This window comes from Pygoscelis adeliae, unplaced genomic scaffold, assembly GCF_000699105.1.
Source record: "Pygoscelis adeliae isolate BGI_AS28 unplaced genomic scaffold, ASM69910v1 Scaffold10, whole genome shotgun sequence".
In the NCBI taxonomy this organism is placed as follows: Eukaryota; Metazoa; Chordata; class Aves; order Sphenisciformes; family Spheniscidae; genus Pygoscelis; species Pygoscelis adeliae.
The window spans coordinates 7301603-7325701 of NW_008824053.1; the positions used below are offsets into that span (position 1 = coordinate 7301603).

Genomic DNA, 24099 nt, shown 5'->3' on the forward strand with positions numbered 1-24099 from the left:
CTTGCGCGGCCCGCTGCTTCGCTGCGGGTAGCTGCCACACGGCTAAGCTAATTGCCCAGCAGGCAGCGAACCTTGGGATAAGATGAGAGCATTTAACACAAAATATCACTGCAGTGTAACGTTATGATCAGGGTCAACAATATCAAAATGGGAAGCTTTGAACAAACGTGACACAGCGGTGGGTTTACATAAATGATGGTAAGACCCAGCAGCGTTTTCCTGCGTGCACGTTTCACATTTGGACATTTGCTCACAGTTAAGTTTGGGGAGCATCTGCTTAAAAGGAACCATAGGGCTTTTTGATGGTAATGTTCCTGAAAATTATTTCTATTCCGTTAAAGCCTGTTAAAACTTAGGTTAAAATGAAACGAGAACCCCTACAACTAATTAAACATACTTAATTCATGTAAGGCTAGAAATGAGGTTCTCTGTTCCTGAGCTGATTCTCCACCTTAGAGGTGTGCGAGTGTTGCTGCACAGCGAAGACTATACTCTGTTTTGTAGAAATTGAGTACTCGGGGGATTTTGGGAGGCCTGGGCAAAATTAGAGGCATTTTTAATCTCGGACTGCAAAATTCTGGGCCTCAGCGGGACTGATACTTCCATTTGTCCCGAGGATTGTCTCAAAGCTTGGAATACATCTAATTTTATATACAAATACTATTTTGCATTAGTAAGTTTCTCTTACTAGAAAAGTGAAATCTGTTAACATAAACGCTTGAAGATAATGGAAAAAGGTCTAGAAATAACCTGAACTAGACAATGTCTCAAACCTACGTCTGTCCTATAAATGAATTTAACTCTGTAACTCAACTTGCTTCACTGTGGTTATTTCTACTTACCACAGATGCAAATGAAAGATCAAAGGCCTCATTAAGCACAATCCCATATTTTTTTGGCCTCGCTCCCATTTTTGTCAAGAGAAAATATTTCAGCTATCCTTAGTGCCTTAATGATAAGTAGTTTCCATGGTAATTAAAGTTTGGGGGATTTAGTTGAGAATATGTTAAACAAGGACTTTTCTGTAACTACCTCACTAGCCGATTCAAATACCAGAGATTGCAAGGGTATCTCTCAAAGTCATTAGTGGAGATTTTCATCACTGCTGTTAGCAGAGCTAATAGTGAATTCTAAGTTATTTGTAGTGTGAGGAGTTTGCAATGATTCCAACAGAAACACCATTGCAAGCTGAATCTACAAATAGCTTAGAATGGTGTTTCTGTTGGAATCATTGCAAACTGGTGTGCAGCGTAATTGTGTGAAGCTCATGGAGTGCTTACGTGTGGAAAAAAAACACATTATCTTTCTCCCCCCCCAGCGAGAGGGAACACAACCTCCTAATATTATTCAAAGGCTTTTCTTCCAAGGACTCACAGGAACAAAATAATGATACACAATAATACAAGAACTTCTTAGGGCAGGGGAGGGGCAATAAAAAGACACCAGAAACACATTGTGGACTTGGTAAAAGTAAGATCACTAACAAGGTACAATTAGAGCTTCAATAGAACGCCCAACTAATAAATGCATGCATAATATTAGTTTAATTTCTTCATAGAGGAGGTCCTAGTGTCTTTTGCTTATTTTAGCTATGAACTCTCTTCTGTGTAAATAACATTTTAACCAGGATACTTTTTTTTTTTTCTTTACAACTAGTGTGGCATTGCCAGGAAACCATCTTCTGGAAGCTGCTTGGTTAAAAAACAGGAACAACAACAACAACCACCAACAAACAGAAAACACCAGTAGCTTTGATTTGTGTAAACCAACAAGTAGGTTCTCCAGTGGGGAGTGATGAATGAAGACGTTTATTCCATGTCAGCACTAAGGAATTTCGGAGGAAACCTTTCTGTAAATTACCGCGGACCCAGCGGCAGTAATGGAAGCATCATTTTGAGTTGTACTGGTAGAGGACTGGAGTTTTTTGCTGTTCTGTCATTTTAAACAACTGAAAAATACCTTGCGATTAAGTTGAAAGGACAAAAATTCAGCTGGGGAGAGGAAGTGAAGTTAGAAAATATTTATGGAAGGAGATGAGAAAAGGGAGTAAGGTGCCTCTGAATTCAAGAATTTATTAGAGAACTGTTTTGTTTGGGGTTTTTTTTAAATGTAATAACCAACATTTTGCTATTTTCCTGTTTTGTTGTTCTTAATTTCATTACCTGAAGGTAGAGGGGACATATTACTTGTCTTCAAGGTTCATTATACTGAACAAAATGCCCCAGAAAATGCAATGCTCCAAACCAAACAAACTGTTGTCTGTGTTGGAAGAGAGATACGGCCTACAGGCTTCTTTCTTTCTTCCTACCAAATACTGTTTTTCACTTGAAAAATAAAACAAAAAGCCGTTGTATATGTTTTTAAAATGGATTCATTTTGACTGTAGTTACATTGCCTTGTTAATACGGCAAGCAATTCCCCTCGGAATCAGTGAAACAGAAGTCTTCGTGGCTGTTGTTAAAACAGATAACCACCAATTGGTAATAGTAATTTGAGGATCACAAGATTCACGAGCGCAGTTTCTGTAAAGTAATGTCTCAGTTCTAAGGATTCTTGGTGTGTTAGTGGAGTAGAGGACAAGGGAGAAGTGACTGATTTTCCTCTAGGACAAAATTCCCCAAGTTATACAGTTGGAAACAGTGTTGTCATGGATCTAAAACTGGTGAGGAGAGGGGAAATACAAGGAACACGAGGTCACAACATGAGTAAGAAGTGAGGTGGCTCAAGGTTCCCTCAAGGGCTAGCTTTGTTGAGGTCCACATTTACGGCCCTCAAAACTTTCTGCGGGATCCCTAGGCCCTCTGAACTTTCTGTTGGTGGTGAAGAATATATCTAAACTGTAGAAGTTAGTGCTATGTACTGGTGGCCAAGCTAAGTCAAAGGGGCTCATACATTTAACGGCACAAGGCAACGCGGAGCGGAAATACAAGTTGGGGCCTTGCAGCGTGGTTGCATGCTGTTGCAGCAGGCATCCTTTGTTCAGCTGCCCAGGAGGGCTAACTGGCCAGAGCAGAGTACTGAACTAGGACAAGTGTACTCTTCTTATTCTTGCATTCAAAGCTAGTTCTCCCATCCCCTCACGGTGCTGTGTAGATAATGAAGTTGTACCCCACAGGTCTGGTTTTTGTTACGCCTGTAAGCACCTCAGCCTTGAGACTGCAGAGCAGTTGGTACAGCTTTGATCACATCTGAGCCTTACCAGGCCCCTCAAAATAGACATTCCTCGCACTCCTGCTTGCAGCCTCTCGCTGGTAGGCATTCTCAGGGACTGTCTAACAGCACTGACTGTGTAGCGAAGTTAGTGATAGTAGCTCCTTAACTGGTAGTTCAAAAGTTAAAGTGTTCACTCTTGATACAGAAGACAGGACTTTCCAGCCTCTGGAGACTAAGATCTTTCCTTTCAATGGAACAATCAAACCACAAGCCTGCAGGTTTTGCGGAGGTGAGAACTTTCTTCGTTCTTCCAGCTGAAGCTATTGTTGCATGTGGAATAAGATACAGAAAATGCTGGACCAAATAGCTAGTGGCTGGGGCACTCTCTTCCTGAAAGGAAGGAATATTGGATTCCTGGCCAGGTCTCAATATTCTCCCTGTAGTTTACTTTAAGAAGTTACACAGCAAAGCAGAAACAAGCTGTAGAGAATGGATTGTAACCAGGTTCAGTCTCCAGGTGTGTGCTCTCATCACTGGGCTGAAGAGTCTGGTTCCTTCTGCCCTCCTGGCCTGGTGCTCTGTTGGGCATTTTGCACAGTGAAGAAAGGGTAATGTGGTCTCGCTGGGGTGGAATATTCAGAGAGTGGTGGGAGATGCTCCGTGTGGCAGGGGAATCTGTGTCTGAGGCCACATCCCTCTAACTGAGGAAGGAGTTGAACATGGGCCCACCACAATATGCTGTCATACGAAAGATGGGCGTCTACACCATCCCTTTTTGAGAGAAAGCCTGCATTGTATTTTGTAGAGAGCCTAGGCCTGTGATGCTTGTTATGTGTTATTGTACCAAGCCATCCGGGATCTCTGCTGCAGAAAAGCCTCTTGGTCCTCCAGCTAGGTGTAAGCACGAAATAAATGCTAAACTGCTTAGCTCTTTCCAGACTGTTCCCAGACTTGGGCATACCCAGAGCTGTTTCTCCAGGGGAGCGTTACATAGGGGAGCAAAGCAAAATTACAAGGTGCCTATGCAGGAACTGCGTGGTAGTTTTCAAGATCATCTGTTTGGGACTTACAGGCCCATTCCTTAGTGGATCTTGTTTACAGTCTTTAATGTCAGTATTTTTCAGTCACCTAGGGCAATCTCTCTAATGGATAAAATGGGGATCATGCTCAATAAAGTTGGGTATTTAACATTTCAGGATGAACACTAGATCTTACTATGTGCTCCCAATGCTTGTCCTCATCCCATAACTCAACACAAAAATTAATTCTTTTCGTATGCTTTTCTGGGTTACTCTTCTTTGCAGTATCTGAGCTGTGTACAAACATTAAGGTGTTTATTGGAAAGAAGCTATTATGTCCATTATACAGATGGGAAAATTAAACAAGTTTGTCAAAACAAAATTTATCAAATGTATCTATGAATTTAGAATGCCCCGTGTAAGGCACCCAAAGCTGAATATTTAGAGAATATTTAGCACCATACGTTCAAACCACAACTATGTTCAGTTAGGTTCACAATTAACTTCATCGTGCTCAGGATCATTCTGGATATCAGATTCCAGATATTTCAAGTTCAGCACACAGCAAATGAGGAATGCAGACTTAGTGTCTGTCCCTAAAATGAAATTAAAGTTTGTTATGCTATAGGTGAATAAGGAGACCAAATGAAATTTTCTTAGTCAGTTTTCATTCTGTAATGCCCTCGCTTTTGAGAGTTTCTTTACGATGTTCCTGCTTTTTATAGCTTTTGTGTAAAAAGTCCTAGGTTTAAGAAAGCAAACAATGGTAAAAAAAAGCAAAGGCCCCTCTGAATAGCAGCTTTATCTTCCACAGTATTGACACCCCTGCCCCCAACAGGCATCACACCAGAACTTGCTGAGAATGCACTCTGTTGCCTCGTCTAGGTCATTAATAAGGACATTAAGAGTTTTGGCCCCTGTATGGGTCCCTGAGGGACACCACTAGTAACCAGCCACCTTTTTGGTGGGCTTCGCACTGCTGATCAACACCCGTGTGCTCCACAGCCCAGCCGATTATCCATCCATCTTGTGGTACATTCTTCCACTCCGTATTTCACCAGTTTGACTGTAAGGGTACTGTGGGTACTGTGTGTTGAAGGCCTCCCTAAAGTCAAGGTAAACAGCACGCACTGCTCTTCCTCCTCTGGCTCAGCAAGCCAGCCTTCCCATCAAAGGTTTGCCCTTGGTAAAGCCACATCACACCAGCTGTTCTCAGTCACCCTTGTGTCCCTCAGGTGCTTGGAAATGTCTTCCAGGAATATTTGCTCCACAATCATCCTGGGGACTGAGGGGAGGCTGACAGACCTGTAGTTCCCTGGCTCTTCTGTCCTCCCCTTCTTGAAGTTGCAGCAGTTCAGCTTAGTGTAACCCTCTTGCTATACCGTGCGAAGAGCAGTGATCACTGATGCATTTAAATGGTCTGCGTCTGACACCTCAGAATGCATATGTATGTGTATGTGAGAAAGAAAAAGAAGTCAAGCATTTGGAAACCTGAGAGAGCAGAACTTAAATAATCTAAGGAAAAATGAAGCAAAGGAGAGCATTTAAAAAAGAAGGTATTTTATGTGGTGTTCTTGCAAAAAAACCCCCTTGCAAATGTATTATTTAAAAATCACGGAAATTCCATAGTCTGCTGCATGCGAGTGTCCAGTTTTAAACCTCATTAGAGTTTAAAAAAATTACAGCTGCTTTATGTATGGATGTCAACACAATCTTAAACATGTAGTCATAACCAATGTTACAATAATTCCTTCCCACAGGACCTATCAAGATGGCATAGCTGGCCATTATCTTAATCTGGGCAGATCAGCCTGATGAATACTGGGCGTTTGATTTCCCACAAATCTGTCAGCACTTCTGGTTAGTAGATTAAAACTACTAGATAATGCATTAATTGTACGTGAGCCCCAAAAAAGATAAAAGAGTTTGCTGGAGCTTTAAGCGCCTAGCGCAGAAAACTGGAGTACTTCCCCAAGCAGAAAATCTATAAACAAGAAAATTGTAATTTGGTACATTTAGACTTTTTGAGAAGTTTATCCAATAGCTACCCACAGCAAAGTGCTGAAGAAGCATCTACTGTTTCCAACCTGGTATTTTGCTGAATTCATTCTGCTGCTTCTGGAGATCACTATCCTTCTCTAAAGAATTGTCCTGTAAAAGGGACGGTAGTCGATGGCAACATTTCATCAGTTTCGTGGGAATGTAGAAAAACTTGTGTTTCTTGGGGGGTGTGGTCCTCTTGGTCGGAAGTAATGCTAGTATCTTTCTGCTAGTGGCAATTACACATAGCTTGGGCTACCTTAATAAAACATTCCTTCACGTACTGAAGAAGAGAGAGTTTATCCAACATTAGAGTATGACTCATTTCTAGCCAGATATTTTTCAGAATATGCTACCTTGTGTTTTCGTTTTATTTATTGACTTCCTGTTATTTTATATTGAGGCGTATTTGTGCTGTAGTGGAATAATTTCTCTGTAATAAATAGAACTTGGTATAGCAAATAATTTTGCTTCTTTTTCTGCTTGCAGGTTGCCCACAGATATCTTAAGAATTTTCTCCTTGTTCAAAATTATTGCAACATAATTTGTAGGTGGTACTATAGCAATAAGGTAACTATTTTGTCACAGAGTAAAATACCTCAAGTGGAACTGTTGTTCTCCTTGCAGACCACTCTTAACTCCATGGTATCAACACACACATTACAAATAACTAAGCAAAGTATGTTGCTTAAATATTCTTCTATTTTAATACATTTCAGTGTCTGGCTACATTACTCTTTAGCTCTTAGTAGATACTTTACTTTTTAAATTGGGAAAAAATAGTCAGGACCATTTTCTACTTGGCATTATTAATAAGTCAGAAGTACTTATAAATGGCCAGTAACACATATTAGTTAGTTAACAAATTTGTAAGATAATATTTGCATAAGAAACAGAAGTTGTGAAATGATACATGATAAGGATTTATTCCACAGTGTTACCAGAATCTTTGGTAAGATGAGCTAACTTGAACTGTGTGCACTTTAATATAGTTAAGTGCAGGCTAATATTTCTAGGAAAGAAAAATGTAGATCAGTTATCTGATGGAGGACTGCGTTCTGAAAAGTAGCGATACAGAAAAGCAATTAAGAGCACACAGAAATGCTATCCTTGTGGATAAATGTGGGGAGCACACTGTAGCAATAGGGGTTTCGTCAGTGGAGCAGTATGTCTCCGCCTGATATCGATACAAAACCTGACAAACTGGTTAAACAGTTTAAACATGGATCCAGAAACCCTTCTTACAGAAGACACTTAAAAAGCTTCATCTCTTTGTCCCATCAATGGATCGCATAAGAGCTAACTCACCTGGAATTACATAAGTAACGAGAATAATTGTCATCACAGAAATCTTCAGTTTAGCAGACAAATCTTTTAAAAGATGTAGTGTTTGAAGGCTGAGCCAAGAGATATTTTCTGATTAAAAAACCAAAACCAAACCAAACAAACAAACCCCTTAGACTAACTAAGCCTTGGAAAAAAAATTAGATAGGTAGGCCTGCGAAGTATTCCTTGTCACCCAAAATCTTTAAATCAAGAAAGGGGATTTTTTCCAAAGGAAATGTTCTAGCTCCACTGGGAATTATGTAGCCATCACTTGATCTAACTGTCACCTGTACTGTGCAAAAGGTCTGGCTGGCGAATCACGGTGCTTTCTTCTGGCCTGAAAACCTGTGATGCTATGAAACATCAAAATGGAGCAAAAAAAAACCCTTTAAAATGTTTTATAAGAATTTTAGAGTATCTGCTGTAATATTCAGGTAGTACCTGGTTAGAGACTGCAATGAATGGACTTTTAAAATAATGTAAGTTAACAGACATTTTTAGCTACGTTACAGGGGGTTTTTACTGTTTGTATTGCTACACTGTGATGAATAGTCACTAGAATTGTGGTACCTCTTTTATTTAAGGCTACCCAGCCCCTTTCCGCTGATAAGATTCTGTTTCCTTTCTTTATTGGTTTATCAAATCTTTTAAGACTGGTATGTCCATGCTGGGTGTTCACCTCAGGATAACTTTCTGGAAAGCATAGTTCTGTATTTGATAGTCATCATAAACAATATCAAAAGCAAAATGACTAAAGCTAATAAAAACAAATGCTAATGCAAGAAGTAGTTCCAAAATACTAGCCAGGTTGGTGTGGAGATTCACCAGGAGATTTCCTTCTCTTTTACGTTAGAAACTCTCAGTGGCAGAACTTTTTTTTCTTATGTGTTGGTAAAATACGAACATGCTGTCGGATGTTTATACGTGCTAATCACAAAATAACAAAGGTAATGAACATTGTAAGACATTTACCTGGCAAGATGTAATAATCCCAGTGTCAGATAAACTCTTTTTTCCAGTATGCATATGTAGCTCTTATTAATGAAACTCAAGCTGCACCTAATTACTAGTAACAGAAAATCACTGGCGTTTACCTCCCACATACAGAGCCACACCTTGCCCTCCAGGAAACCCAGAGAGCTTCCCAAGAACTATCCCTAGCTCTGGCCTAGATTTCAGCCTCTTTTATAGCATTTTACAGTAGAAGCTTGTCAGAGCCAATCCTGTCTGGTGCACAGGGTTTGACTGAATGAAGAAATGAAACTCATCGTGAAATCTGGTCTTAAGTTAGACCTTCTCTTACAATTGCTCTTTTGCTTGGTCTACATGATTCAGCAAGTTTGGTGCTCTACCCAACGCAGGCTGATGCCGAAGACTATCTCTATCCCTACAGTAGGAGACAGGACAGAATCAAAAGCACCATTTTGGTAAAAGTTACCATACAAGATGACAAGGAAGAATTAGCTAAGATAATATTTTCCTTTGTTGTTATTTCCAATTTGATCATATTTTCCTCCTGCTTGGGAAAATATTTTATTTCCTAAGTTTGCGTGGGATTTGTGAAAGAGAAGGTACAACACGGTTACCTTTGGCAGGAGAGGGTTAGGCTAAATGGTTCAAGCCCTATTCTTTTATTTCACCAGCCAGGGGAGTTTTAAACGGATCTGAAAAGAAATTACAGCATTCGGGCTGATACCAGGATTGTATCCATCAGCTGACAATGCAGCTGGTCATGGCCTCTGCAATTCAGCGTCAAATGTAAATGTGCAGTACTAGTGCCAGCATGGGATTCAGGAGACCTGTCCTGTCCTCAGTTTCCTTCTTCACAGGTACTTCATGGTAACCTCTGATAAGTCCCTTTGCGCCTTATTCTTCTACAAAATCAGCGTGAAAGCGTTCTTGCCCTACACAGATAAATAAGCAGAACATGTATTCTAGAAAGAAGAGCAAGGGCCCAGCAAATCTCACAGGGAGTCCTCTCCTGGGAAGCAGAGTCACTGAAAAGGAGTTGGAGACTAATAGACCACAATCGCTACTTCTCTGACAGGGCGACTAGAATAGGGAGTCTAACTCTTGATCGCCCACGCAAGTAAATACTGAGAAAGAACAGAGAGGTTTATGCTTCCTCTGTATCTGGCACTGATGCAAGGCAAATTGGAATGTTGCACATGGGGTTTGTGTCCTAAGTTCAAGAAGAGTAGTGAAAAATTAGAGAGATTTCATAGAATGGACATGAGACATGATTAAAGGATGAGGATACTGTCCTTCTAACGTGGGGCTCAAGGACTTCCACCTATTTAGCTTATCAAAGAGAAAGTTAATAGGGGCCCTTTACGTACCTTTCTATGCAGTAAATATCCATTTAAAAATACATGGCTGAGCTCTAGCAGACAAAGATCCAAGACCTTCAATCGTAATTTAAATTAACCATTGAGAGGGTTACCAAGAATTATGGTAACTTTTCTGTTGATATTTGTACCAAGATATGATGTTTCCCCCTTAAAATGATACAATCTAGTTCAGACAGGAACTAGTTCAGGGAAATCTGCTGTCCATTATACAGAAAGTCAGACTAGAAGATCACACAGGTCACTTCAGGCTTTCTAATCTGTTAATTAAATAGTTTATATAAATTCAGTTTAAGTGGTTCTGTGATTGTTAATAAACAGTATTTTTAATGTTTCATGTTTGACTGCAGCCTCACCTAATCTCAATTATTTCTTACTGTATGTGGGTGGTGGGACTTTGTCATCCTACCAGCACCTCCACCTTCATCCCTAAGGGTTGCATCGTTATCTTGTTACACAACCTGCAGTGTTGATATTGTTGACACGACGCCAACCACAGAATCATTGAGAGATGGAGTGATGGCGTTGCCGGAGATCCCCACAAACTGCTCTAGATCCTGCACACAGGTTATTTATCAAGACCAAGTTCTGTTGTACTTCTTTAAAACTTAACTAGAAAATACTGCTCAGATGATTGTAGTCTCTTTGCAGCTCTCTGTTGAGGATTTTTAGCACGTCATTCTAGGTTTTTTTACAACTAAATGTATAATTTTCCAGGCTTTTGTGCAGGATGAAGCTGATATTTAAAATTTTGTGCTCACTTGTTCGCTCAGCTGTATTTTGCTTAGTAGTCCTGGGAACAGACTGCCACCCTGACAAGGACGAACCATTGGCCATGCTGTTGTTTCTCTGGGCACCTCTCCGGCTATGCATGCAAAGCAGCCTGTCCTTAACACCATCTCATGAGGAAGCAGTCCATCTTTCTGGGGACACAATGATTTGCTTTCCTTTGGGCTCAAGATCTTTCATTCCATTATGCCTGTTGGCAGAAATTAAATTAGGTAATTTTGTTGTTTCAGGCGAGATGTCAGTCTGGTACCCTCACCTACTGGTTGTATTTCTAGGTATTATCCTGCTTTACGAAGAGGCAGGAACTCCACAACTCTCTGCAGTTCAAAACTCTTTGAAAAGTGCTGTCCCCTCCATGTTTGCATTCAGAAATTGTTTCCGGTTTTCTCATTTCAAAAAGCAAACTGCAGCAGATAACCCTCTTCACTCTTCTCGTCCCACATTCTGGTGCCAGTTAATGTCCTGTTAGCTTCCTGAACCATCTAGCCTTTAAATATTTCTTAACATTTCCAAGAATTTTTAACAGTCGCTACCTAAAACTTCAGTGCTACTGGATGTTCCTGGGTATTCTCAAACCAAGCTTCCACCTACTGTGATTTGGAAAAGACATTACATATGTATAGTACTAGCAGAGGACTGCGTGGCAGAAACCAAACTATGTATTTATGGTGAAAAGCATTTCAAGGGGTTTTAAGAAAAGCTTTGTTACTAGGTAAAGGCTTAGCATGAAGGATAATCTTGTAACTAACAATATATTAAACACAGAAAAATTGTTTAGGAGCAGAACTTGCTATAGTATACCGGAAGGGAACCCACAGAAGGAAGGAAATGAACAGTTTGAGTCTGTTAGTAGTAAATACTCTTTATCCCTCTACCCATAGGCATACATCTTACTTGTACCGCTACTACATATCCTAGACCAAACATGAGAACCATAATACTTCAGGGAGCCAAAACTCCCGTGACAGAATTAGGTTCTGGGACGGAGCTGGCTAATGAGCAGTAAATAATACCAGAAGACTGTACACTTAATAAAAAGGATTAAAAACCAGCAAAACCCCCACCCTTTATCTGAGAAAGCTGTAGATTTTGAACACGAAACGATAGATGGTCCAGTTGTAAAGGACAGCCATACACAGGCCGAATCAAAGTTGCACAGGCAAATGTAGTTCTGTATTTCCTCACTTTTGAATGCTTTATTTTACAGTATTAGAGCTCTTCAGTTGTAAGTTTCTCTTTATATATAGTATGTTCATACATCCATAAACAAGACTTACTGGAATCCTTTTCAGTATTAAGCCGTCTGGGACACGCTGGCATGGGAGTTTGGAGTAAAAGGAATCCAAATATCTGTTCTGGTAAAAGTGCTTGCTTTTCAGTCCAAGAGGTTGGGCTTTTTTAGCTTTTTAATAAGCCTAAAGAAGGAAAAACCACAAATCGGAGTTACGGTGAAGTAAGCTGGGGCATCTAATACCTGCAATGGAGGGAAATGGCTGAGCCGAGTAGAAAGCCAATCGCTTGGCAGAGTCTGGGGCATCTGCAGTGACACCCTCCTCCTGGGAGTATTCAAAACAGAAAATTCAAAGCAGTAACAGATACAAAACTGCATCAGCGATGAAAGAAATAGCACGGGTTTTTGGTCTTTAAGAACAAAAACATGAGTTCTAATTGAGAATATTGGCAAAAAGTGTCTGTGTGAAATATTTTAAAGGCTTATGCCTTTGAATGTATTAGGTCCAATTTCTAAGGCTGTTGAGAATTTGCCAATTGCATCATTTTCAGCTGTAATTATGAGAGATTACTGTCAGCAAAGCTGACTGTCATTTTTGAATCCCATTCCCGAGAAGATACTGGAAAACCAGGACTCACCCTCAGTATTTCTGATCATCCCTTAACAGTTTCTTCTGATGGAGTAATACTGGTAACATAATAGCTTTGCTAGAGAGCTTTTGAAAACTGGTCTCTCAAGCTTAGAAAATCTGTGTGAAGAAAGTAATAGTTATCATTCAAACTTGACGCCAGACTAATTATTACTTCAAACATAACAAGAACACAGCCTCAACAGGATTTTTTTTTTTTTTTAATCTCTTTGCTACATTGTTGTAGCCACACCTACATCCTCTTAGCAGAAACGCATTTCTCTTCTCCTGGATACTTTGCACAAATACGTATTAATTTGTGCAGTGCGTTCATGAAGTTGTCCAGAGTTTAGCTCTTCTGGTTTTTAACTCAGTTGATCTTATTGTCATGCTTCATACAGTACTACATTTAAATTACACTAGACTTACTACAAATGCTGTTAGCTCTTGAAATTTCCCTCGCTTAGGGAAGATACCATGCTTATGGTATACGTGGTAAGGGCCGTGAAGCTGCTCAGTTTCACTTTGCCTTTACCACGTTGGTTTAACTAATCTAATCAAATTGGTTGTGCTCAATAGGGTTTAAGAGTGTCACTTGATCCCACAAAGCGCTGCGCTCGTATACCCAGAGAAGACAGGGACCATGAAATAAAGATTAGTGTCTCACCTGCAATACTGTGTTTCACCTTTATTGCACTATATCTGTCTAGTGGACAGTCATTTGAGTTGGACTACCGAGCTAAGCCCACAAGCTCAAAGAGCATTATTATATGATTTTCAAAGCAGCCAAACCACGTGCTTCATTCCTCATTTCTTAGACCGATTGTATACGTGCTGATTGCTAAAAATGAGGGCACTAGAAACCGAAGGAATTTAGCATTAAAGAAATACTGCATTTTACTGAGAAAAATATTGAAACCGTAAGTTCTCTGTTCCTGCAGGATCCTGAGCAATGCTCTCTCTCTCAGTAAAACCACAAAACTCCAACTGCATATTTTGACATACAATATAGGTCTGACTTGCAAAAAGCACAGGTTTTGAAATTTCCCTATAGTTTTCCAGTAGAGGCACAGGCTTCCTTAAGACATTTAATGTATGGAAAGTATGCGTGGACTTATATTTTTTAGTCATATTTGTGGCTTTCTTAAAGGTTGTCCATAGACCTCTCTACACCCAGGGATTGAAAATCATTGCCATATAGTACACAGACATGTTAGCGTATGGTAAACATATTTCTTTAAAAGGGCTTTCCTGAAAATGTTTGTCATTTTTTTCTTGATATGACCTGCAATGGACTGGTGGTGCAGATCCCATATGAAATATAATTCTAAATTAACGAGGAGGCCTTAGTTAGGGTACACACTCCCATTGAACATTTTCCTGAAATACCTACCATTATCTGGAATTTGGTTTATTTGAAAGGGTCTACGTTGTCAGACTTATTTTGGTGACAAATGACGAAGGACAGAGGGGGACTTTTCTTAAAGAGCTAAAATAGGACTATGAGGAGCTGTGTGTTTGTGGGGCAGATGAACTCACCCATCAAGAGTGTAACAACCTCTGCGGGTTGTACATTACGCACAGTATCATACAGTGACTTGATACTGTGTTTTATTATGCAATCCCAGGAATGGACGAAGCATAAGAAGCCATCCAAAGGAAGGAGAGGGAAACTAATTCTGCTGTTAGCAGAAGAATGCTACCTCTCTTCTTTTGATTTCTGCTTTGCTGTATGGCGCCAGTACCAAAACACGACCGGCAGAGATGCTTGGGAATGAGTTCCCTCATCTTGGCTTTCCCACATTGGCTTTCCACAGCATTTAGCAGGCAGAGTGCACCCAGGATGTGTTCTTAGTCCTCGAGGGAGATCTTGAATCTCCCTGGAGAAGAAAAGATTCTTTCTATCCACACCGCTCATCTTCCTCAGTGCTAACAACACAAGGTAGGACTGAGGAGATACAGCTTTCAGTCTTCATTCTGCCAGAGACAGGCTTTGAAAGAATGTCTTAAATTACTAAGACATAAAAAAAATACCTCTAAAGGTGGGGATACCACTTCTTCCTGATTTGGGCACTGAAAGTAAAGCCATGAACAGCAAGAGAGGCAGTGTTCACCAAGAGAAGGTTCATCTCTGCCCAGCTCCTGCATGGGAGCCCAGCTTCAGAGAGGTTCTTCTGTCAAAGAAATGGCCCACGCGCGTGGCCTCTCTGACGTCTGTCCTATCGGCCACCCTGGCAATGCCGGGGACAAGGCTGTGGTCAAGCCAAGGGTGTGAAACTCCTGCTGGGGACATTTCCACTGTGTCGGGGCTACACTACCATCCTCTAAACACGGTTTCTGTCATAGACCACGAAAGATTCAGATTTTATCCTTCAGGTTTTATGGGTGATTCCCGTGTCTTTGAAGTTCTGTTCCCACTGAAGATGAAGGCAAATTCCCACTGATATTAATGGGGTTAGGATGTGTCCTTGTCTCTATTTTTGCTGTCGTTTCCTTTGTTGCAGTAGACCTATTCCTTTATTAAAGCTTTTGCCTGGGGGAAAAATACAAAGCCACATTACTAAATAAATTATGAAATATTTACATTTGTGAAGCCAACCCCTTATGCCTAGCTCCTCCTCTGATATTAAGATTACACTTTTTATAGAGCTGCAGCTTCTATACTGCCATTATTCCTCTGTTGGATCCAAGACGAGGAGGTGACAAACAGCAGGCCACCATGAGCCAAGTGACAGTAAGTAATATCTAGGAATGCTTGCTGATTTTGACTCAGTGCAGTGAGAAACAACTGTATGAGACCCCTCGTGGTGTGTTTAGTGCTGGAGAGCAAAGTGGGATCAGAGATGAAACCGAAGGAAATATAAAACTGAGGAGGTTTCTAAACTAAGCTTGATTTTTACCTGAGAATAAAAGGCTGTATGTTGTAGATATATCTGTAATAATAATCCCAAGAGCAAAGTGTTAATGGCATCAGTTTGCTTATCACTATTTATGTTCTGATTATGTTCTTTTGTGTTTGCATTAATGTTTTTGCCTGCAGGTCTCTCAATGCCACAAGAATGAATGAAGCTAGCTTTAGTGTCACGATCTGTAATGAAATGGTCCGCAGTCACTCTTGTGAATGTTTTGCATCTATTGTTTTCATTGTATTTTTGTATCGCCTTTAAACCTTAATAGTAGCTTCCTCCTTTTAAAAAAAATGGTTGAGCATGTTGTTCGAATGCGTGTGGTTCAAACTGTTTAGCTTATGAATTTCTCCCTCCTACTTTTACATATTTAATGCTTTTGACTTTGCCTTGCCCCATCTCTTGTAGGTTTGGTAACAGACAGATAGCAACTTTCTCTCTGTATGTTGGTTTGTTGGGGGTTTTTTTAATACTTGGCTAAGTCACTTCAGTTTATGCCTTTCATTTTTATCTCTCTGTGGCATAGCCTATGGAGGCTATATCTGTAAAATGGGTAAATGTTGAGTAACTATCATAGTAAATGAAACATCCTGTTAACCGGATCTCTGCACAGTTAACTCCTAATGGTTCTCTGTCACCAAACTTGAGGTCTCTGACCTCCCTGGTGTCGCCCATCCTAATGCTCCTTCTGCTCTTCCCTTGCCTTTTCTCTCTTGCTCACCTTCAGTTGTCTTGTTCCCTCTTCTCCATTTCTGCTGCAAGCTCTCCTTGCTCCCATTTCTCTGGTTCCTCACGTCTTTCGGCAGTAAAGAGGAGGGCAGGTTGGTGGGTGGCTGCGAACACAACCGTACTGATTGTCCCTGTTTGCTGTGCAGCATTTCTTCCGTGGTCTTTCCTTGCAAAATGTCCCATGCAAAATTATCAGTTCCCTCATCCTCACCTTGACTTTCATGAAAGAAATATTTGGAGTAGTTAGAAAGCAAGAGAGGAAAAGACGCAGACTTCCTTTGCACAATGCCTAGGATTTACTAGGTCAGTATGTGAAATGGAGCAGCTTTCAAAGCAGGGAAGCGTTCCTGAAATGCGTGCTGAGCTCAGGGCATTTTTAATCCCCAACGTGAAGTGGTGGACAGTGGTGATGAGCATACTCATACCAGTATAAAAATACATTTAAAAAACTGCACTATAGCAAGAGAAATACTGATTTTTGGCTGGCAGAATCTTAGCCCAAAAAGGAAACCTGAAAAAAGCCTTGGAGCTAAATACTCCCACACTTTAGAAAGACAGAAGTAAGGAACAAAAAGAAAACACTTGATGACATGGCTTTTTAGTGAGCTTTTGGCAGGTTTTGGAATGTAATGGGGAAACCGTGTACTGGTGTAATGTGACATGCTTATTTGCAGGAATAAATACATGTGAAGACAGATTTTTGGGTTACTGTGTTATGATGCACAACTGTATGGCTAATTTGCATGCAAATTTCTATGATTAATAAATTAGGCAATGTTAGTACAAGTGTACTACAGTGAACCACTTGTAGCAATCGCCAGCACTTTAGCAGGCAACATTAAATATTACGCTGTGCTCCGGTAAAGCTTTGAATATTTGAATATCAGTTTGCAGTTCCCAAGCTGCAAAGTGATCATAGGAGGGGAAGAATGTTCCTTACTTTTATCCCTCTTACGGGAGAATCAGAATATACACCTTGTGTAGAAATGTCAAACAAACTCAACTGAAAAAAATAAAATCAAGAAGATTTACTAAAAACACTTGGGTAAAAATGTAACACAGCTGTTTATAAAAAGCAAAATAGATTTTTTCACTCCTAATGCTTTGTATTTAACAGTCTGAGTAAAATGAACGTATCAAATATGCATAGAATAGCATACTTTTAGTACTGGGATAAATCAGTTAAAAACCAGAAAGATAAGCATACAATGGGCCTGCATTAAAAAATTGTATTATGAGCTAGCTCCTGTCTGAGGCCAAGATCTGAAAGTCCTACAACTCCTTTCTGAGTTCATATGCAGTTTCTTTTACTGCATTCACGCCAGCTTCTTAAGGTTTATGAGAAAATTCAGCAGATTAGGCCGTTAATCTGGTATCTCCAATCTAAATAGAAAAGTGTTGGATATGGCTAAGCTACTCGGGGTATCGGGGTATCTAGAAAACACTGGTATTGATAGCCTAGCTTGAAATTTCAGATCAGGCTCTCTGCCTTGTACTATGAAGAATTTATTCCCGGCTACAAGGGTGGGTTTTTTCTACACTTTGCCCAACATAAATTTCAATTCATCTCCATTCTCATTTTTAAATTCCTGTCTTTAAGAAATCTCTTGTGAAATTAAAGAAGTGCATCATATTCTTGCATCACATTCTGAGCACAGTTAGGCTTTGGCTTACACCGAGCTTTTAGAAGACACTGCCAGCGCTACTCTGTCTCCCGAACATTTTACCCAGGGCATGGGCAGCTTACACGTTTGGAAATAATTACTATACTAAGTACCAGTGATGTATTTTTCCCAGAAACTGAAAATAAACGTATAATTTATAGGTGTTAACATATGGGTGTAAGTTTCTCTGGGGATAATTATGTGACTATGCTAATAACGCCAAGGATGCTTTGATACCTTAAAACAATTCTCACAATGATGTTCTTGAGCATTTCCTTACTGCCAGGAGCGTATATATTTAAACAGGAGAGAGGGATGAGAGAGGCCCATATGTCTTCGCAAAAATAACCCTCTCCCCTCACGCCGCAGGCAAGCCGAGGAAGCCCTGTTTGACACAGGCGCGTACATTAGATGTGTTTACAGGAAACCTCCCGTTTTGAGAGCAGAAAACGACACAAAGCGTGCTGAGAGGGGAGCAGCGTGCGTGTCGCAAGGATAGCTGGAAGAATGGGCATCACTGACAGCGAAACGATCAAAACCTCCTGGGCTTTGCAGGACTTCTGTACTTTTAAAAAGCGCAGTCTAGCACCCTTTGAAGCAGACTTTGCTGTGGTTCAGAAATACACCTTGCGAACCTCCGTGACAAGTCCAAGTGCCAGGCTAAGTTAGCATGCCTTGGAGAAGGGAAGGGTCCCAGCTCGTCAGAGAAATTTCCCCCAAAGCTTCCCTTGACTTGCTGGCAGACAGCTGGCATGGAGCCCCCGGTGTCCTTGAGAAGTTCCCCACTGCACGGCTTGTCACTCTCATCGTGAGGGCTCGGTATATTTTCAGTCGTTGTGGAGACACCAGAAGCAATCCCGCCATAAAGGCTGCCCTCCGAAGTGGGCTCAGGCTGCAATGCCTGTGCCTGTTTTCCAGTACTGTAATTGCCCGGCTGGAATTAAACTTCACGCAGTTTCAGTTTTTATGCCTCCAAATATTTAATTTTTTTTTTAGCTTTTCTTCTAGTGAGGCTAATGTCTAATCCTTTGACCTCTTGCATTAAGTCTGTGTAAAATTGCACTCTTCCAACACAGCAAACCACTACCCTAACGATCCACAGTTAACCGGTGTTACAGAAGCATCTGTTGGGATACAGGGGTCTACAGAAAAATCATCAGGGAATCTTCTGGAGCCGTGACAGGGAGACAGAGTTGTGCCCTTGCTCTGGAATGGCAGTGGCAGCGGCCATGGCGAGGGTAGGAGACGACCTGGTGGGTGAGCGAGTGGTAGGCGTGTATTTCGAGAGGCTGTATTGCATTTCTTGCCCCTTGCGAGTTTGTCAGGCGTGCTGGGACCAAGTCTCGGCTTGTGGAAATGATTACAAGGCAATTTATACCAAACAACGATCCCTGCTGTTGTGTTTGTTACAAACTTGGCTGCAGTACAGTAACGTTTAGTGGATTAATAATGTCTGCTTTTGGCCTCTCCTATTCCCTCGGCAAACAATTTTCATGTATAATAAATGTCCTCATTTAGTCTAACTAGAACAGAGCCCCAGGGTCAGAATAGCCATACCTGCACACCGAGGAGAAGAGACTCTGGCTTTCCAGATGAGACACCATCTTTCTCCCCTCTCCATGCCAGGGTCCAAGACTTCTGCCCTTTTGCAGGATCAGCTTTGCTGGGCAGGTCCCCCTGAAATCGCAGAGAGGGCAGCGCTAGATGTCCCCTTCCGCAGGAGAAGGTCTGTCCAGTCAAAAGGGTCGCAGTGGGCAGCGAAGGCAGCACGGAGTCACTGGGACAGGCAGATGTTTGTTGAGCGTATGGCATTTTGAAAAAGAACAGCACATTTTAAAATGAAAAACTCTATGAATATATATATAAAATATGCAAAAATAAATATTTCACACCAACGACTGATCACAGTGCATGCTGTGAGGGCATGTCAGGTCGAGTAAGTGGCATATGGTCAGGCACAAGAAGCCTGACAGTTACAAACCCTTTAAAAATCCTTATGGTTTATCTTGATTATCGGTCTCTTTCAAGAAGCAAAGACTCTGCCCATGTTTCATAAAGCGTGTAGTAGAAATACCAGGATATGCAAATATGGAAGTTACACAACGAAAGCAAAACTGAATTAAAAATGTTTACAGTCAAAAAATGAGGGAACCAGAACTGCAGCGTTTTTATTGCTACACCACTGAAATGAGTGTGTGCACAACCTGGCTATTTAGGTGCTTGTAATTTTGTATGGTACAACTGTTTCTCTCCATCTTCCCCCTGCTGTTTATGCCTCTTCAGTAAGAGCTAAAATGGAGGCTACCAATCTTGGGTATAATGAAAGAGGAATGTTGTAAATAGTCTTGTGAAGCTTTATGAGAGCTATCGATTGATCAAATAATTAAGAATAACAATCCGCACTTGACTGTAAGTGACGGACAGTTGACTTTTAGCCTGGGGAGAAGGGCTATAGCAACACTGTTGTGACAGCCGGTGGATGGAGACTCTTTGCTATTGAACTCTGTGACCCAAATGCTGTGGCTGAGCATCTACCAGAAGAAATACAGGTTGTGTCATAGGCCCAGGTGCCCTCTGATGCACCACGGTGAACCTCACCAGCAGTGTCTCCAGTGAAGGATTTCTTGCCGTTCCTGTACACTGAGGTCATGCGTGGGCAAGACAGTAAGAGTTCAAACAGGTTAGGTTAGGTTAGTGTCTGCCATGAAAAGGTGGACAAGAGAAATGAATTTTATCTTGGATATCTGAGCGATGTCCTACCATCCCACGGCTCAGCGTTCTGTGTCACTGGCAATTTTCACTGCCACAAATAGGTGTTGCTTGACCACAGCTGGTAAAACAACGAAAAGTGGATATGTAAAACAACTTGACAAGCATCAGAGAAAAAACATTATTAAGCAAATTATTTATCATGTTATTTGGTCATATGCAGGGAAAAGAAAAAGTCCTGTTTTGTGCAGAATATCTGAACTATCTACATTATTTTCACTGAGCTATGAGACTCGGGTTTGCCTTCAATCCAGATTGACTAAATATAAAATCTATTCCTGGACAATTCTCCTCATTAAGCAGGCCAGATACATTATTTTTATTTCTTCAAGAAGCATGCACAGATGTTTTCTGAAATTAATTTGTTTGGTACTTTGTACACTTTGTTGTTTGGTTGATTTTTCAAGGTGAAAAGGGAAGGAAATCTTCGACAACTTCTTGCGGTTGTGGGACATTTCTTTTTATCTACTTCCTTTTAAGACACTGTTGTGGAGAATCAGTGGTATGGACTACAAACACAGCAAAACAGAAATATTAGCGGGACAGCCAACTCTTCAGACTGGAGTTTATATTAGCAATTCAGAAAAAAAAATACAAGTGAGATATAACCTTATAAATATACTTAGGAGCATGTTAAATACAGATACGCTTTTGCTGAACCCAAGCGTGTATCAGGATTTTGCAAATTAGCTTTGTCTTTATAGCAAGTCCACGCAAATTTCAGGTCCTAAGCCTGAGACTGGAGGTATTGAAAATTAACAGCCACGTTTGTTGTAGTGTGAAAATGTAGGTGAAATAACATCTTCCTTCAAATATTTTCTTCTCTTTTCTTTTTAAATTTTTTCCTAATTGTCTCCATTTTTCCTTTGGCAGCTATAAAACATTGTAACCAACCACAAATAACCATAAAGATGGGAGAGGGAAACTGTAAACAGACCATTTGCGCTCTTAATTTATTCTGCTTATTCAGATTTTGGACATGTTTATTTGTTTATAAGATTGCTGTACATGAATAAAAGCACTAGAAATACTCCCAAGCCATTGGTTACAAATGATTTAAAGCTCATTTCTTCTCTAAAAATTAATCATGTAAAAATGAAGCCTTCCTGTCCACAGATCTACTTGTCTCCCTGTCTGTATCCAATTATGTCAGCTCTTTAAGAGATTCACCCCAAACTGAGCAGAAATGCTGTGACTGACCTCAACAGCGCCTGAACGCGGGGCGATTTTGAAGCATTTTGGGGTACTTTTCTCCTGCTAACTGCCCAGCCCCGACACCCTAGCTAACGAGGCAGATTTCCGTTGTTCCTCCCATCCCACGTCCAGCACCACTCTCAAGTTCCCCTGGGGACGCCTGCGCACGGCTGCTCACAGCGATGTGCTTTGGTGCAGCCTTGTGCAGCAGCGTCTCGGCCGAGAGCCGAGGAGAGAGCGGAGCGTGGCTCAGCACACGCAGAGCCTGCCGGTCCAGCACCCGGAGAAAAACAGCCGTAATTTACCTGCAGACCATCTGCTTTTATAGCTAAGAAGGTGAAGGTCTAACACATCTGGCGACTGACAGGGCCGTTTTTCAGAGTGAAAATATAGTTCAAGGGAGACGTTTCCTATGCTTTCTGTGTAACGAGGGGCTGTGCTGTTTGGGAGGAACGGTTCGTTATATCAATGTGGAAGCATCAGTGCAACTCTCGTAGTGGATTATCAAATGTCTGAAGGCTTTGTAGATGAGCTCGTGCTGCGTACAGACGAACCCGCCACTTCTCCAAGCTTGCTCGGCAGCACGGTTTAGGTCTCCGATGCAGGTCCACTGATCTTTGTATTCCCTTGAAACAGCCCATTTGGAATGATCGTTAATGGAATAAAAGGTGGAATTCAATGGCGTCCCTATTAGGTTTATGTTGTAGACGTGGTAGTCGAGAGAGCAATTTGAGGGAAGTTTTTGGCCGGAATGCTGCCAGGATTCAGCCAACAAATCAGTCTTCAGTTCCTGAGCCACCCAGGCCACGTAGATATCTGTTGAATAACACAGGGTGTGGGAAATTAGTCTTTCGCCTTCCTTCATTTAAGAGGGGACTGAAAAGCATCACCTAGACTGGGCTCATTTAATTCCAGTGCATAAAGTGGGGCAGAAGGGATTTTGCCCCCTCCCCCTGTTTTGACTTTTGTTTCAGAAGTTCATTTCTACTTTCGCTCCTTCTCCTGGAAAACCTGTTACAAACAATCAACAGGAAAAAAAAGGAAAGGAAAAAAAATTTCCAGCCTTCTTCACAACAAAAAAAAGCAGATGATTCAAAGCCCATTTTTGTTCTTTGTTGTTACTGTTGAATAGCAGGAAATAAGTTTTCTGAAAATCCCATTATTGAACACCTTAAGAAGGTGTTTGAAGGACCAGACAGCTTTTTGTTTTGTGGGGCTGAGAGAATATTATGATGGGACACCTTTCCCTGCCCTCTGTTACATTTATTTCTGAAGCTGAACTTCTTTTTTCCCCTCGAAGAAAATACTAATTGTGAAAGAATACATCAATCGTTTATCACTTACTTGAGAATGTGTGATAGGTAGAGCAACAGGTTCTCTTACCATCTATGTACAAGTGTGACTTCGCAAAGTGGAGAAAGGTTTCCCCTTGAGCTGACTGGAGTTTGGAGAGGTGGCGCAAGGGGACCGAGGGCAGCCTGGACCCTGCACAGAGCTTCTGCAGATTTGGGAGATCGGCTTGGAAGATGTTAGGGATGGAACAGCTGTAGATTCCTGGATTGTAACTCAGCATTTGTTGGTCTGAGAAAAACCCGAAGAAATGAACACGTGCAGAATTAAAATGGGTTAAAGCGAAGGAATCGAGAGTAAAGTTCTGCCTTGGAAAGGAAACCTAAATCCTTCTTAATCTTCACAGCCTATCTCCTGGCGGAGTTCAGTGTCAAAGTATCTTATTTTGGCAACCAAGACCGTGTTTAATTGCTTTGCATTCTGACTGGCCCTGCAGCACGTAGACTGGCTGGGAGAGTATGCCCAGGTTTTTCCACTTACACCTCATTATTCTTAGCAGAACTGTTAAGCCGTGGTCTCAGTCCACTGCCACTTCCATCCATGCTCATCTTCAAGCCCCTAAGCACACAGCGCTCAGACGGCATAGCAAATTCAAGCCTGTCCGTACTTACAGGAGTAGTTTCCAGTCAGTTACAGTTGCCAAGCCAAATGCAAACAGAAGAGCTGCCAAAGGGTCTACTTTGGTTTTAGGGAGAACAGAGCTTGACTTTCAGCATCTGGATTGAATTAGCAGAAGAAAATGACTTTTCTGTACAGTGCGCAGCTTAACTGTAGAAGTCCTTGCCACGGATATGGTAAAGAGCAAGGGAACAAATGGGCTCATTAGATGAGTTCATGGAAGACCAGTCCATCAGGAACTTTCCAGTCTTTCCGGCTCAGGAAATCCCTGAACCACAGACTACCAGAAGCTGGGAGGACGGAGCAGGAAAAGCATTACTGTATGGCTCTCATTT

The 24099-nt window shown here is 41.2% G+C and overlaps 3 protein-coding genes across 3 annotated transcripts in view; 1 reads left to right on the forward strand and 2 right to left on the reverse strand.

Annotated features, from left to right (window-relative positions):
* The window catches only part of RPF1 (ribosome production factor 1 homolog (S. cerevisiae)), a 20740-nt gene extending 6418 nt beyond the window's left edge, over window positions 1–14322 (reverse strand). Inside the window, exon 1 of the mRNA XM_009333895.1 lies at window positions 14238–14322. Within this exon, the coding sequence (XP_009332170.1) occupies window positions 14238–14322 (85 nt within the window). The remainder of the gene's footprint in view (window positions 1–14237) is intronic.
* Window positions 14323–15208: 886 nt separating this feature from the next.
* Window positions 15209–24099, forward strand: part of LOC103925216 (uricase-like) — a 25496-nt gene continuing 16605 nt past the window's right edge. The window contains exon 1 of the mRNA XM_009333897.1: window positions 15209–15268. Coding sequence (XP_009332172.1) covers window positions 15254–15268 — 15 coding nt within the window. The 5' untranslated portion in view covers window positions 15209–15253. The remainder of the gene's footprint in view (window positions 15269–24099) is intronic.
* DNASE2B (deoxyribonuclease II beta) overlaps window positions 21610–24099 on the reverse strand; it is a 9913-nt gene continuing 7423 nt past the window's right edge. Inside the window, exons 5-6 of the mRNA XM_009333808.1 lie at window positions 23180–23377; window positions 21610–22612 (exon numbers count right to left, since the gene is read on the reverse strand). Coding sequence (XP_009332083.1) covers window positions 22257–22612; window positions 23180–23377 — 554 coding nt within the window. The 3' untranslated portion in view covers window positions 21610–22256. The remainder of the gene's footprint in view (window positions 22613–23179; window positions 23378–24099) is intronic.